The sequence below is a fragment of the Sorex araneus genome, chromosome 3 (assembly GCF_027595985.1).
Source record: "Sorex araneus isolate mSorAra2 chromosome 3, mSorAra2.pri, whole genome shotgun sequence".
Lineage (NCBI taxonomy): Eukaryota > Metazoa > Chordata > Mammalia > Eulipotyphla > Soricidae > Sorex > Sorex araneus.
Window position 1 is genome coordinate 236,056,584 of NC_073304.1, and position 14,336 is coordinate 236,070,919.

The 14,336-nt window shown below is 65.0% G+C and overlaps 2 protein-coding genes across 3 annotated transcripts in view; one reads left to right on the forward strand and one right to left on the reverse strand.

The window, feature by feature from the left end:
* Nucleotides 1-1,267: 1,267 nt before the first annotated feature.
* Nucleotides 1,268-5,174, reverse strand: NAT9 (N-acetyltransferase 9 (putative)). 2 transcript variants are annotated; one of them, XM_055130888.1, is made up of 6 exons: nucleotides 4,533-5,174; nucleotides 2,998-3,107; nucleotides 2,499-2,642; nucleotides 1,974-2,033; nucleotides 1,753-1,843; nucleotides 1,268-1,664 (listed from the first exon to the last, which is right to left on the reverse strand). In XM_055130888.1, exons 1-6 carry the CDS (start codon nucleotides 4,607-4,609, stop codon nucleotides 1,634-1,636), a joined length of 513 nt encoding a protein of 170 aa, XP_054986863.1. In that variant the 5' UTR covers nucleotides 4,610-5,174; the 3' UTR covers nucleotides 1,268-1,633. The 2 variants fall into 2 exon arrangements, with proteins under 2 accessions (XP_054986863.1, XP_004615792.1); XM_004615735.2 differs by having other exon boundaries at nucleotides 1,749-1,843; nucleotides 4,533-5,169.
* Nucleotides 5,175-5,320: 146 nt separating this feature from the next.
* The window catches only part of TMEM104 (transmembrane protein 104), a 35,308-nt gene continuing 26,292 nt past the window's right edge, over nucleotides 5,321-14,336 (forward strand). Inside the window, exons 1-3 of the mRNA XM_004615734.2 lie at nucleotides 5,321-5,434; nucleotides 5,974-6,056; nucleotides 12,761-12,882. Coding sequence (XP_004615791.1) covers nucleotides 6,012-6,056; nucleotides 12,761-12,882 — 167 coding nt within the window. The 5' untranslated portion in view covers nucleotides 5,321-5,434; nucleotides 5,974-6,011. The remainder of the gene's footprint in view (nucleotides 5,435-5,973; nucleotides 6,057-12,760; nucleotides 12,883-14,336) is intronic.

Sequence of the window (14,336 nt, forward strand, 5' to 3'; positions counted from 1 at the left end):
TCCCGGCTGGAGGGAGGTGGGTGCTTTACCCAGCGGGTCCGCTGAAGCTGCTCAGCCCTGGGTGCACGTGGAGGGGTCTGCACCGCCCCCTTCCCCCCCCCCCCAAGGCCTGGCAGCAGAGCCCCTCCAGAGCTGGGAAAGGGACCGGCCCAGCTGGGTTTGCAATGCAAATGAGCTTGGACCCTGCCCCCAGCCCCTGCCCTCGGTGCCAGAGTCCCTGGAGAGGGCTGAGCCTGGCGCCAGATACTCTTAACTCATCTGGATGAGATTGGCTGCCTCGGGCTCAGCTGGGGGTGTTGTTGGGGCAGGATTGGGGGGGCGGCAGGAGGGGGTGACGGCTGGGTTCTCGCTCCCCCAGAGGCCCAGGGCTTAGTCCCCGCCCTGAGGCTGTATCCCAGAGGCCTGCCAGGAGGAGGCCCTGGGCTGTTATCTTTCCCCTAACCAGACCCCTGGGAAGCAGGTTCCTGAGCCTGAGTGTCCCGGAGGGAGACAGGGGGCACTGGGGGGCCCTTGCCTTGCCTTGCCTGACCTGGGTTTGCTCCTCGTCATCACGTGGTCTGAGCCTCTCATAAACCCTGAGCATTGCCAGCTGTTGGCGAGAGAGGGAGAAGGAGCAAGTGACAAGGCTCCAATCCTTTTGATCCAGGGTCCCGCCTGCCTCCACCCTCCCGGCAGGGAGCAGGCCTGTGCATGTGGACAGCGGGGTGGGAGCACCCCAGGGGATCGAGGCAGGTGGCCCTGCGGTGACTGCGCGCTGCCTGAAGGGGCGTGGTCTCCGCGCTCAAGCAGGTCTCCTGAGCACAGGCACCAGGTGCGGGACTGCATGTCCCCCCTCAGCACACCCCAGAGGCCTCGAGTTCTCCGTAACAGTGTCTTGACAGTCACCCAGATTCCCACCGAATCCTTAGGAGTCAAAGTCCCTGTAGAAAATCCACCTGGCCTCCCGGAGCCTGTGCCTCTAGCGCCCCCTAGCGGTCCTGGGCGACGCTGCAGCGCCAGAGCTGGAGGTGGTGCGCTCTTCCCCGCCCCCAGGGTCCAGGGGCACTTTCCAGAGTGGCCCTGGCCATTGGGCAGGTGGGACGCTACAAGCTTCAGGAGCTGAGGGGCGCTCTCCGGCTGGCTCCGAAACAAACTCAGCTCTCCCAAACGAGCTCCCAGGAAGGGCGTTTCGTCCGTCTTCAACCCCAGGGCCACACTGCCCTCCCACCGCAGGGGGACCCGCTTCTCCATGGGGGAGGGGGACACGCCAAGAGAAAACACGGATGGGGGAGATGCACGTGCTTTACTCCCCACGGCGCCCCCAGCAGTGCTCTGGGCGTACATGGACTAAGGGGGGGGGGGTGGGCCCAGGCCTTCATCGCGCAAGCACACACACCCCCACTTCCCTGGAGGGCACACACACACACACACCGCCAGAGCCTGGCCTGCCACGGGTTCCCCCACCCAAGCAAGTCCCAGCCTGGTGCGGATCCTCGAGGTCCCCTGCAGTGGCCCGCCCTGAACCGCAGCCGCAGCCGCCGCCGCAGCCGTCAGCGGGGCTCTGGCGCCCCCTCGCGGTAGGGCTGCTCCTGCACGTGGCAGGTCCGCTCCTGCAGCCACTGTCGCTCCGGCGGGCTCATCCGCAGCCGCAGCGTCACCTCCCGGAACACGCTGCTCTCGGCCACCTGCGGGGCCAGCGGGGAGGATGGAGGGGCTCAAGTCACCGGGAGGCCCGCCGCGCCCCCGCCGCGTCCCCGCCAGGCCCCCACCTGCTCGAAGTGAAGTCTTCGGAAGAGCCGGATACTGGCTTCGTTTTCTTGCCCAATTTTGGCTTCAAACGTGGTCAGGCCGAGCCTGGTCACTCCTCCCGGAGCAGAGGGGGGAGAGGGATGAAGGGGCAGCGCCTGACTCCCCACCTCGGGCTAAGAAGCGGGTCCCATCACGGGGACCTCAGGGACGCGGCCACCCGGGTGAGGGATGGACCGGACTCTTACCGTAGGACAGCATCATGAGCACGGCCTCGGTGCCACAGCCCCGCCCCCTGCAGCCGGCCTCTAGGAGAGATGGCGAGCACAACGGCGCTGGCACATGCCAAGGCTCCCGGGCACCCACCAGCCCTGCGCCCTCGCGCTGCCACTCCGGATGGGCTCGGGGCAGCCAAGGAGACCTCGGGGCTGGGAAGCACCCCGCCCCCACTGGCCAAGCTGCAGCCCTCCCGGGGCGGAGCGCAGGCTTCACGGGCAGGAACCCACACCCCGAGCTCCCCGGAACAGCCAGGCAGGGCCCCAGAACCAAATCAAAAGCCTCCGTAGGTAGCCCCTGGAGCACTGTGGCCCCTCTGGAAAGGCCAGAGCACGGAGAGGACCTGGGGGTGGGACGGTCAGGGATGTTCCATTACTCGGAGTCCCCAGCCCACCGGAGGGCGGGGCAGATGACTCTGAAGGCCAAGGTTAAGTTCAGCCCTGAGTGTTAGTGACCCAGCAGGCGAACAGGCGGCCAGCCACAGAGCATCCACGCACCTGCAATCATGACCTCAATCTCCCCCAAGGCTGGGTCCCCCGGGTCCGTGAGGAAGAGATTGACGTCTCCCATCATGCACTTCTCTTCCGGGGGCCGTGGCTGGGCCCGCCACATCTCTGCATCCAGCACAATGAACGTGCACTCTAGGAGGGCGACAGCGGGGAGGGACATGACAACCACCTTCCCACCCGGCTGAGACTCACGAACCCCCGGTGGCTGGGAAAGGGGGCGCAGGGGGCCCTCCCTATGCTTCGTGTGGCTCCAAACTGCATTCTGGGGGGCAATAACCACGCTGGACTATGGCCAGGGGCGGCGGGGCAGGGCTGCGTGCCTCGAAAATCTTTACTTGCTGTGATTCCCTCCCCCCCCGGGGCGCTGGCGGGGGGCATCTACCACCAGCCCCAGCTTCCGCGTTCAACACGAGGCTCTGGGTCTTTCCTGCAAGGCCTGGCCTGCAGCACCAGTTGGGGGCCCCGTGGGGCTGGGGGGGGGCCTCACTGTCCGCGTCGTCCCGCCAGCTGCGCTGCATCGCGTACTCCTGCTCGAGGCTCAGCGGCTCCGACGCCGTCAGGCGCTGCAGCTCCTCCGACTTCATCCACTCGTGGTACCTGGGGGCAGAGCGGGGGCAGCACACGGTTCGCGTCAGATGCTTCGAGAGATGGAGGCATGGGTGGCAGGAAGGTCGCCATCACAGGCTTGTGGGGGACCCAGAGGGAGGACAGATGGCCGGAGGGTCAGAGGGACGGAGGCCCCGGGGCAGGCTGGCCCTGGGCCACAACAGCCAACCGCATCAGCTCCTGTGCCCCAGGGTCTGTCCGGATTCTTACGGGGGTCTGTGACGGGGGGGAGGAGCCTCAGGTTCCCGGGAGGACGCACTCAGCTGACTCAGCAGCAAGTGGGCGCTCTCCACGAAGGTCCCAGGGGCACCAGAGACTCCCATAGAGGGTAAGCACAGGTAGGGACTGTCCCTGTGCCCACCGCCCCCACTGACCCCACCTGGGACTCGGCCCTGGCCCCCTTCCAGTCGCCTTCAGAACGATCCACTGACTCTGAGCCTGCCCATAGGCTAACGGGCAGAGTGCTAGCCAGCACAGAGCGTGTGAGGTGTGAGTGGGCCCCAGTGAGGGGGGGGGGGTCTTTTTTTTTTTTTTTTTGCTTTTTGGGTCACACCCAGCGATGCTCAGGGGTTACTCCTGGCTCTGCACTCAGGAATCACTCCTGGCGGTGCTGGGGAGACCATATGGGACGCCAGGATCGAACCCGGGTTGGCCGCGTGCAAGGCAAATGCCCTCCCCGCTGTACTATTGCTCCGGCCCCCAGGGAGGGGGTACTTATTCATGGTCAATCAAGGCCATTTTTCCTTTTGCTCTGGTTCCTAAGCCCCCTGCAGCAGTGGGCAAGGGCTACTCCCAGGTCAGAGCTTGGGGGACCGGGCAGCGCTGGGGGGTGCGGAGCCACAGATCAGGCGGAAGTGGAGATGGAAGCTGGGGCTCTTGGGAGCGCACACCCTCCAGCTAGGAGCCTCTCTCAGGGTCCCCCGTCTCTTCCTTCTAATGCACATTTGGTTGACATAAAGTAACTCACCACTGGGAGGGTGGCGAGAGGGCTGAGGCTGGGGCAGGATCCAGAGCGACAGTACAGCAAGGTGGGCATTTGCTTTGCATGCAGCTGACCCGGGTTCGATCCCCGGCATACCATATAGTTCCCTGAGCATGGCCAGGAGTGATTCCCGAGTGCAGATCCAGGAATAAGCCCTGAGCACCACCGACTGTGACTTCCCCCCCAAAAAAAAAAGTCTGGAGCAGATGCTACATCCATTTCGGGCATCACACGGTCCCCAGAGCGTTGCCAGGTGGCACCCTGAGCCGTGAGCCGGACCCCAGACAAGAACAAACAAAAAGCTGGAGGAGAGGCTGCGAGGGTGAATGGCGCACGCGGGGCCTCCCTCCAGTGGAGCAAGTTTCCTTCCTCTCGTCCCTCATCCTTTCCCCAACAGTGGCCCCACGGGTGCAGGGGCGGGACTAGCCAGTTACCTGGGTACATGCTCGGAGGTGTAGGGGACCAGGACCACTTTCTTTCCCAGCAGCAGGATATTCTGATTTATCCTCATGGTAGCAGTCGGTGGTGGGGCAGGTGGAGACTTCAGGACCCCGAGTGTATTCGCACTAGGTGCGGGAGCCGAGGGCTGATTCCTCTGCTTGTCGCTAACTGTCCGGACAAACAGTCCAGAGCTAAGGAGTTGGAGACGCCTCCATCCTTTTCCTCCAAACTCGGCAGGGCGCTCGGATTTGGAAGCTCTTGCAAGCAGGTGAACCGAGCTGGCTGTAGGTCCTCAACAGTCCGGCCCGCGGCTCACGGGGCTCCTGGGCTGCCGCTCAAGCCGATCGGTTCCGTCCCACCTCCAGGAAGGTCCCTCGGCCCCAAGCACCGGGGCATCGGGAGAGACTCCGCCCCGCGTTCCACCCCCTTCCCGGCGACTGACCACCGACACGGTCAGCTCCCGTCTCTCTCCCACCCCCAAGGCCGACCGTCCAGGCGACCTTATTCAGGTAAGAAGGGCTAAGGTCCCGGGGTGGTGGCTACTGTCCCGCAAGGCCAGATCCACACCCACTCCCGCTGGCTCCCGTCCCGCCACGCAAAGAGCGAGGCACCTCCGGCGTCCAGCCCGGCGCCCCCGAGCCGGCTCCCCGCGCAGGCGCCCAGAGCGCGCGCCCCACCCACTTCCGCCACGCAGACGGCAGCCGCCAGGGCCCATTCCGGTCCCGCCCCCGCGGAGCGTCCAATCGGCGCGCGCGGACAGAGCGAGCTCCGAGCCGCGCGCATGCGTGCTGCGCGCGCCGGTGCGGGGACAGCTGGCGCCGGGAGCAGCCCGGGGGTGGCAGGCGGCGGCGGCGGCGGCCACGGCCACGGTGGCCCGGAGCGAGACGCGCTGCAGGTGTCGGGGCGGAGGCGGGGAGCCAGCTGGAGGGTGGGATGATCGGGGGCGGCGCGAGACTCGGGGCTCCTTCAGCAGGGAGGAAGGATTGGCGGGCGCGGGGGGCTGTGAGAGGAGGGTGGGGGCGCCCCGAGGCAGGAGGGGAGCCGGGCTGGAGACCCCCCCTTGCAGAGGCGCGGCTCTAGGATGAGGGGGCAGGGAGGAGGGGGCACCTCCTCGCCCCTCGCCCGAGGCAGAGGAGGCACGGACGCCAGCGAGCCGGCTATTCGCGGAGATGAAGGGGAGCCCCCCAAAGAGTGCAGAGGGGTAGGGGAGACCGGGGGTCTCCGGGCTCCCGGGCCCCCCGCGCGGGTCCGCCCCAGCGGCCTGCACGGTGCACGCTCTGCCGAGCAGGCGCTCGGGCCTCCCGGCTCCCTCGGCCGGACTGTCTTGTGACCGCTTTGGAGCCTGTGTCAGCGATAAGGCGACCGGGGGCGGGACCCTCGCCGGCCGCCCCGTCCTGGGTCCCTGGGAAAGAGAAGTCCGCGCTTGCCCCGCAGGGAGCCGCCGGAACGAGGACGCCCCGCGCGCGAGGACCATGGCGGGCGACATCACCCACACCGGGGAGCTCTATTCTCCCTACGTGAGTTATTTCCTTTTTCTTTGCACACTTACTTACTCACGCTGGGGGGCGGGGGGCACACCCGGGGGTGCTTGGCCAGACTCCTGGCTCTGTGCCCAGGGATCACTCCTGGAGAGGGGGGAATCAGGGAATCCGCTGGGGTGTCAGGGATCGAACCCGGGCACGCTGCATGCAGATCAGCTCCTTACCCGCTGTCCTCTTCCCAGTCTTTCCTTTCCACTCTTGAAAGCGTCTTGTGCGCTGGGGGGGGGGCAGTGGAGTTTGATCCCTGAAACCCCATAGGGGCCCCTGAGCTCAGGGTCAGCCCTGAGACAGCTGGGTGTGGCCCCCCAAAAACAAACAAACACCTAGTTCTGTCCCTATCAGCTCCTGGCTTGGAGATGCTGCCTCTGATACAGGGGCCTGCTGGGTGACCCCCCACCTGGTCTCCCCCTCCTCCCGCCCAGCCCCACCCCTGCAGCAGCCACCTGATGGGGGGTGGACATGCCGTTTCCGGGTCTGTTCCAGGGCTGCGTTCCTCCGGGCAGTGACGGGCAGCGGGGCGGCCTCAGCGCACTCTGAAACCTCCTCGGTGGTTTTTCCGCCCATCTTGAAGTTGCACAATTTTTATAGTCTTGGCAGATGCAAACGGCGGTAGAAAGCAAGAGTGCCCGTCATTACCCAGCGGAACCCGTCATTACAGTGACTGATTTAAGACCGTCCTGCCTTGCCCGACGTCTGCCCCCACACACACACTCAGTTTATCTTATACCACAGGATCACTCACGGCCCCATCACAGCCGCGCTGATCTGCTCTCGCTGCCTGCCCGGGGGTCTCCGTCCTGTGCCTGTCAGTTGAAGGCTTGAGCGCTGGGGGCTGGGAGTGGATTCAGAGCCGCCGAATGGCTGGAGAGAGTTTTCCCCACCGCCAGCTCCCGGGGGTCCCGACCATTCCCGTGTAACGCTCACAGGATCCTTCACTACAGTCTCTCACCAGGGGGCATCTGGCCTGCGCCTCGGAACTAAGCGAGCCATGTCCCTGTGGGCCGTGGCACAGCCTCATAGGGCATAGCCGCCTGTCCGCCGGGAATGGGCACTGAGGTTCCTGTCCCGGGGGTCAGGCCTGGTCTTGCTTTCGTTGCTGTTGTTAGGTGGGGGGCGCACCCGGCAGTGCCCAGGGGTTACTCCTAGCCCTGCATGCAGGAACCGCTCCTGGTGGTGCTCAGGAAGCCGTATGGGTGCTCGGGAGGCCACATGGGGTGCCGGGGATCAAACCTGGGTCGGCCAGGTGCAAGGCAAATGCCCTCCCCGCTGTACTCTTCTCCAGCCCCCGTCTTGCTTTATTATATTTGCGGGGGGGGGCTGTGCATCCCCCCCAAGTGACCTCAGAGCAGACTCTGCCCCCCGCAGCCCCCCAAGGCTTGGCGGTAAGCTCTCCCTTCCACGAAGGCTGTCGCTGTTGACTCCTTCGAAGAAAGCACGTCTGTTTCACTTCGCTTTAGGTGTGTTTCCGCCTCTCCCTGCCTCCTTTGGCAACCGGCAAGGGATGCTGCGAAGACACCCCTGCCCCCCCCCCGTCCCTGCCCCCGCTCCAGGGGAGGCCTGGCCAGCAGCCCTGAACAGGGCCAGGATGCCATAGCCCCAGGAGGCCCCCCTCCCCCATTTCCCAAGAGACTGTCTGGGCTCAACTGCCTCAGAACCACAGAAAGCCAGTCTCCTTCCTGTTCCTCCTGCTGCCCGCTCCACCGTGGCGGGCCCGCTCCGCTTCGCTTCCTGCCTTCAGCGTGTTGGCCTTGACCCTGACCTGACCCCTGACCGTGCCCTGCAGGGCCAGACACCGCTGCCCAGCTGCTTCTGCTCCAGCCGCCCGGGCCCCCTTGGGGGCGAGCGGTGATGCGTGGCGCGTTCTCAGCCCCTTGGGTTTGGGGGCCCCGCCCAGTGGTGCTCGGGGGAATGCCAGGGCTGGAACCAGGGTCAGCGTGGGCTGGGCAGTGCCTCCCCCGGTGGTATCTCTCCGGCCCTCGGAGCCTTCTTGGCAGTTTCTCCGGGGGGATGTTTATTTCACGGGGGCCGCCTGGCCGTTGAGTGTGGGGACTTTCTCTTCCGCTTCTGCTGTGGCGGAGCCGTGGGACTCGCACCCGTGGCCAGGGCACTCACCGTCCGTCTCACTTGCTTGGTCGTGCGCACCGGGCTGGCCACGGGCAGCCCTCTGGGCAGTGGCGCTCGCCACTCCTGGCGGTGCCCCCGTGCCCACACACACCGCTGGGGCCCTTGGAGCACCCTCAGAGCACGAGGGCGGGGCCAGGGTCCCAGCTCGTGGCCTTACACCTGCCAGGCAGGTGCTCTGAGCCACTGAGCCCTCCCCAGGCCCCGGGGACATCCCCTCCCCCACCCTTTTTTCTTTTGTTTTATTTTTGAGTCAAACCCAGCAATGCTCATGGTTTCAGGGCTGACTCCTGGCTCTGTGCTCCAGGATCACTCCTGGTGGGGCAGACAAGTGCCCTGTCCACTGTGCTGTCTCATTTGTGTGTGTGTTTGTTCGTCCTTTTTTATTTGAGCTGACTCCTGGCTCTGTGCTCAGGGATCACGGCAGCCAGAGCTCAGGGAACCCGGTGGGATGCCAGAGATCAGACCTGGCTCAGCCCACTGCAAGGCAAACCCCTCACCCACCGGACTATCACCCCGGCCCCCTTTTTGGGCTTTTTTGTTGTTTTTTTTTTTTGTTTTGGGGTGCTCAGGGATCTCTCCTGGTGGGGCTCCGGGGACCACATGTGGTGCCCAGGGTTGAACTCAGGTTGGCGGTGCAAGCACCAGGCCCCTGTGCTGCTCTCCCGGGGCCGCCCTGCCCCGCGACATTTCTGATCGTCACGACAGGGGTGTACGGGATCCCGGGTACAGGGACTCGGGCTGTGCTAGCCATCCCGCAGCGCACACGGCAGCACCCACAAAGGGCGCTCTCCCCCCACCCCAGGAGCCCTGCTCTGCCCACCTCGGCCTTCCTCTGTCAGCCCAGAGTTTACAAACGCCCGTGGCGGCCTTCATCTCCCTGCAAACCCCGGCCAAGAATCAGCCCTTCCTTGGGCCTCTGCGTTCTCTTAACTTCTAGCACGTCGCCAAGACAGTTTTTCACTTTTTAACTAATTCATGTTTCGTTTGTTTTGGGGTGATGCTCAGGGGTACCTCCTGCCTCTGCGCTCGGGAATCTCTTCTAAGTGGTACTCGGGGGACTCTATGGGATGCCGGGGATGGGATCTGGGTGAGCCGCGTGCAGGAAGCGCCCTCCCCACTGTACTGTTGCTCCAGCCTTGTTTTGTAGTTTTATTTTTCTTTTTTCTTTTTTTTTTTTTTGCTTTTTGGGTCACACCTGTCAATGCACAGGGGTTACTCCTGGCTCTGAACTCAGGAATTACCCCTGGCCGTGCTCAGGGGACCATATGGGATGCTGGGATTTGAACCCGGGTCGGCCGCGTGCAAGGCAAACACCCTACCCGCTGTGCTATCTCTCCAGCCCCTGTAGTTTTATTTTTCTAACGATAGGGCCAGAGAGATAGGACTGGGGTGAAGGCCTCTGCCTCGGACCCAGCTGACCCAGGGTCCGGGTTCCATTCCTGCCACCCCCTGTGGTCCTGGAGCACCGCCAGGCATGACCCAGCAAAACAGAACAGACAAAATGAGATAGGATTTTTCTTTATATTTGGTCTTGGGGCCACACCAGGTGGGGCAGGGGTTACTCCTGGCTGTGTGCTCGGGAATCACTCCTGGCAGTGCTCTGATTGGGGCAGGGCGGGGGGGAGTTGGTTTCCTATGGGATGCTGGGAATCGAACCCGGGTCGGCCATGAACCCGGGTCGGCTGCATGCAAGGCAAGCGCCCTGCCGCCGTGGCCCCTGAGACGGCCCCCTGGGTGTCACTGCTTCCCTCAGTGACCGCTGCTTAGGGCCTGCTGTCCGTCTGGGAGCCAAGCCACTGACTGCCTGGGCTCGGTGGCCTCAGCCCCTCCAGCGGCCCCTGGGGCCTTCCTCCCGCCCCCTCCGCTCAGGTCCTTCCTCTGCCCGTGGCGCGGCTTGCTCGCCATCTCCCTCCGCCCGCGGGCGCCCACCCTGGGCACTGGCCGCCGTGCCTGATGCTCCTTGAGGCCGAGCAGGACGAGACCTGCCGGGGGCGCCGGAGACATCGGCCCCGCTCCTCCCCTGGGGCCAGGCCCCGGGCACCTGATCTTATCCGAAGTCCAGCCTTCGGGCCTATCCCTCTCTGACTGTCCACCGGGCCAGGCTGGAAGAACAGGATTGGGCGGTGCTGACCCACAGCCTCCGGAGGCTTCTCACCAGGGAGTAGCTGGGGCCCGAGTGACAGGATGACGGGGAGGGCGCGTGCCTCGCACACGGCTCACCCGGGTTTGACCCCTGGCATCCCGTAGGGGCCCCTGGACACAGAGCCTGGAGGAAGCTCTGGACTTGCTGTAGGTTTGATCCCCACGCTATAGAGTCCCCTGAGTTCACAGGAATGAGCCCCGAGCACAGAGCCAGGAGTCAGCCCTGGGCACAGGGCCAGGAGTCAGCCCCGAGCACAGAGCCAGGAGTCAGCCCTGGGCACAGGGCCAGGAGTCAGCCCCGAGCACAGAGCCAGGAGTCAGCCCCGAGCACAGAGACAGGAGTCAGCCCCGAGCACAGAGCCAGGAGTCAGCTCCGAGCACAGAGCCAGGAGTCAGCCCCGGGCACAGAGCCAGGAGTCAGCCCCGAGCACAGAGACAGGAGTCAGCCCCGAGCACAGAGCCAGGAGTCAGCCCGGGGAACAGGGCCAGGAGTCAGCCCTGAGCACAGAGCCAGGAGTCAGCCCCGAGCACAGAGCCAGGAGTCAGCCCTGGGCACAGAGCCAGGAGTCAGCCCTGAGCACAGAGCCAGGAGTCAGCCCCGAGCACAGAGCCAGGAGTCAGCCCTGGGCACAGAGCCAGGAGTCAGCCCCGAGCACAGAGCCAGGAGTCAGCCCCGGGCACAGGGCCAGGAGTCAGCCCTGAGCACAGAGCCAGGAGTCAGCCCCGAGCACAGAGCCAGGAATGAGCCCTGAGCACCTCTGGGTGTGGCCCGAAGCACCCCCCTCTGCCCCCAGAAGCAAAGTCATCTGGCTCCTTCAGGATCAAATTGAGACTCGCCCGGGCCAGACCCGCCCGCTCTGTTGAGGATTCAGGTCAAGGCCGCGGGCCAGGCACCCCAGAACGGGGAGAAGGGGAGTCGGCGCGAGTGATTTGGTAGCCGGGAGGGATCAATGCCCTGCGGAAACCCGAGATGCATCACTGCCAGGGCAGCGGGCAGCGGACTCGGGCGCCCCACAGTGAACACGGGTGGGGGCGAGGTAGGGCAGGGAGTGGGGAGGGGCTCCCCCCCCCCCCGCCGCAGTGACCCTCCCCTTCACACCTAGTTAGGGTCCTCACTAACCCTTCCCAGCCCCCCCACCATGCACCCCAAAGTGGGGCCAGATGCTCCCCGGCTGCTTGAAAAAGAAATTCAGGGGGCTGGAGCGACAGCACAGCGGGGAGGGTGTTTGCCTTACACTCGGCCGACCCCGGTTCGATTCCCAGCATCCCATATGGTCCCCTGAGCACCGCCAGGAGTGGTTCCTGAGTGCAGAGCCAGGAGTAACCCCTGTGCATCGCCAGGTGTGACCCAAAAAGCAAAAAAAATTAAAAAATTTAAAAAAAAAAGTCTGGGGCCAGGGAGATCGCTCAGGTGCGGCCGTGAATAGCCCCCCCCCGGCCCTGCCGAGTCAGCCTGGAGCACAGAGCCGGGACTAACCCAGAGCAGGGCTGAGTGTGCCCCCCACACAAACACACCACAGACACAATCACCACACACCCACCACCACCACACACATACACAACACACCACACACACACAACACACCACCACCACACACACACAACACACCACCACCACACACACATATACACCACACACACACACACACACATACCACCAGCACACATACACTGCCACACACACAACTATACACAACACCACTGTGCACACCACACACACATACCACAATACACATACACCACACACACCACATACACACACACGCACACCATACACACATCCCTATACACACACCACATACACCACCACCACCACACACACGTGCACACACACCACACACAGCATTACTACACCCCCCACACATACACACAAGAATCTGGCCACATTCTGTGTTTCTTTGGTTTTCCTTTGAGACCAGCCCCACGGTACTCCTGGCTCTGTGCTCAGGGTCACTGCTGGCGGGGACCGGGGGGCCCTCTGGGGTGCGGGGATGGGAGGGAACCCAGGCCGGCCGCGTGCCCCACAGGCTCCTTCCCGCTGTACTGTTGCGCCATCCTGGGTGTTTCTGAGAACTCCGCCCGGGGGTGGGAATGGGGAGCGCTTGGGCCGAGCACAGAGCCGGGAGTAAGTCCCGAGCACAGCCATGCGTGGTCCGCCCCAGAAACCCCCCGGAAGTTGTGTGGAAAGGGGGGATAGTCAGGGGGGAGAAGGGCCGGGGAAGGGGCGCCTCGGGGTCACAGGGCCAGTGGACGCCTCCTGAGGTCAGCCCTGTGCCTCGTCCACGTGCTGGGCACCCCAGGACCGTGCCCTGTCCCCAGCTGCCCTGCCCAGCCCTGCGCCGACCCGGCGGAGACGCGGAGGGGAGGGAGGGGCAGGGCAGGGGACCCTCGGGGCCGACTGTCCTCTCGCCTAGGTCGGGCTGGTGTACATGTTCAACCTCATCGTGGGCACCGGCGCGCTCACCATGCCCAAGGCCTTCGCCACAGCGGGCTGGCTGGTCAGCCTGCTCATGCTGCTCTTCCTCGGCTTCATGAGGTGAGCGGGGGCCCCGGCACGGGGGTCTGGGGGGCCCCAGCCCGAAAGGCCCTGCCCCCCGTGTGTGCATGCGGGAGTACGGGGGTCCTCGCGGGCTGTCCCGGGGAGCGGACAGGGGCCGTGGGGTCTCCGGAGTCTCTGGGGAATGAAGCGTGACAGGGCCTGGGACCCCCGTGCCACTGCAGGGCTGCGGCACCGGGCAAGGAAGCGGATGGACACGTCCAGAACCCCACAGCGGGTACAAGCCCACGGGCTGGCGGGACGAGGAGGATGGGGGCGGGGGGGCCGGAGACACCCCCAGGAGACTCCCCGAGCAGGCCCCCCCACCCTGTTTGTGGGTGCTGGGCTGCCCTGGGGGCGGAGCTGGGTGAAGAGAGAGCACCACGGGGCGCTGATGACGCTGGGGACAGGGGCGGGGCGGGAGGTGGCATCATGGTTCTCTGGGCTTGGTTTGGGGGCCAGTCCTGGCAGTGCTCAGGGACCACTCCCGGCGGGGCTGTGGGACCCTGCAGGGTGCCGGGGATCAAACCAGGTCGGCCGTGTGCAAGGCAAACGCCCTCCCCCCTTTTCTGTGGCCTGGAGGAGACAGTTTCAAGCTTGAAGCAAAGAGAGACCTAGCGAGCACCTGAACCGGGTCCAATGTCTCTGGTTCTCTGCATTTTTTTGGGGGGGGGGCTTGGGAGTCAACCTTGAGGTCCCCCCAGGCTCCCCCCCCCCCGCCAGCCCTGGCGGCCACGTGTCCTGGGCTGCCTTGTCCCTCTGTGGCTGCACAGTCCCCTCCAAAGGACCTTCACTGGGGCCATCTCGGTGGAAATAATTGGGGGCCCCGCCCCCCCCGCCCCGGAGCCGGTCACGCGTCAGCTTGAGTGTGATGTATGAGCGGGCCGGGCGCCCCCCGAGAAGCCTCTCGGCCCTAATGAAGACAGATCCGCCTCTCGCCAGAGGGAGACTCGAAGCCTTCAGTGGTCACTTAGGCGGGGTGATGAGGACCCCGGGCGGCGGGTGCGAAGGTCAGCAGCGGGGACTCTCGGGGCCGGGCCCCCAGCCCCGGTGCACAGAGCCTGGGTCTCGTCCTGTCCGCTCTGCCGCCCGCCCACCCCCCGCCGACCTGGGGCTGCAGCTCGCTCCGTTGGGTGCGCTCCCCCGGGGGGCCCTCCCGCGTCTCCCCAGATTCTCCCTCCGCTCCGAGCTCCAGCCGCCCCTTCGCGCCACTGTAGACACGCTATTGAGTGGAGTGCAAAGATAAGTAAAAATAAATTTGATGGGGCTGGAGCGAGAGCACAGCGGGGAGGGCGTTTGCCTTGCACGCGGCCGACCCGGGTTCAATTCCCAGGATCCCATAGGGTCCCCTAAGCACCGCCAGGGGTGAATCCTGAGTGCAGAGCCAGGAGTGACCCCTGTGCATCGCCGGGGGGGACCCCCCAAAAAATAAATAAATAAATAAATAAACAAAT

Coding starts and splice junctions, on each gene's coding strand:
- NAT9 (XM_004615735.2), bottom strand. CDS start 4,609: ATGAGGATAAATCAGAATATCCTGCTGCTGGGAAAGAAAGTGGTCCTG. Junction 3,108..4,532: donor ACCTCCGAGCATGTACCCAG/GTAACTGGCTAG, acceptor CTCTGCCCCCAG/GTACCACGAGTGGATGAAGT. Junction 2,643..2,997: donor CTGGCGGGACGACGCGGACA/GTGAGGCCCCCC, acceptor TCGCCCTCCTAG/AGTGCACGTTCATTGTGCTG.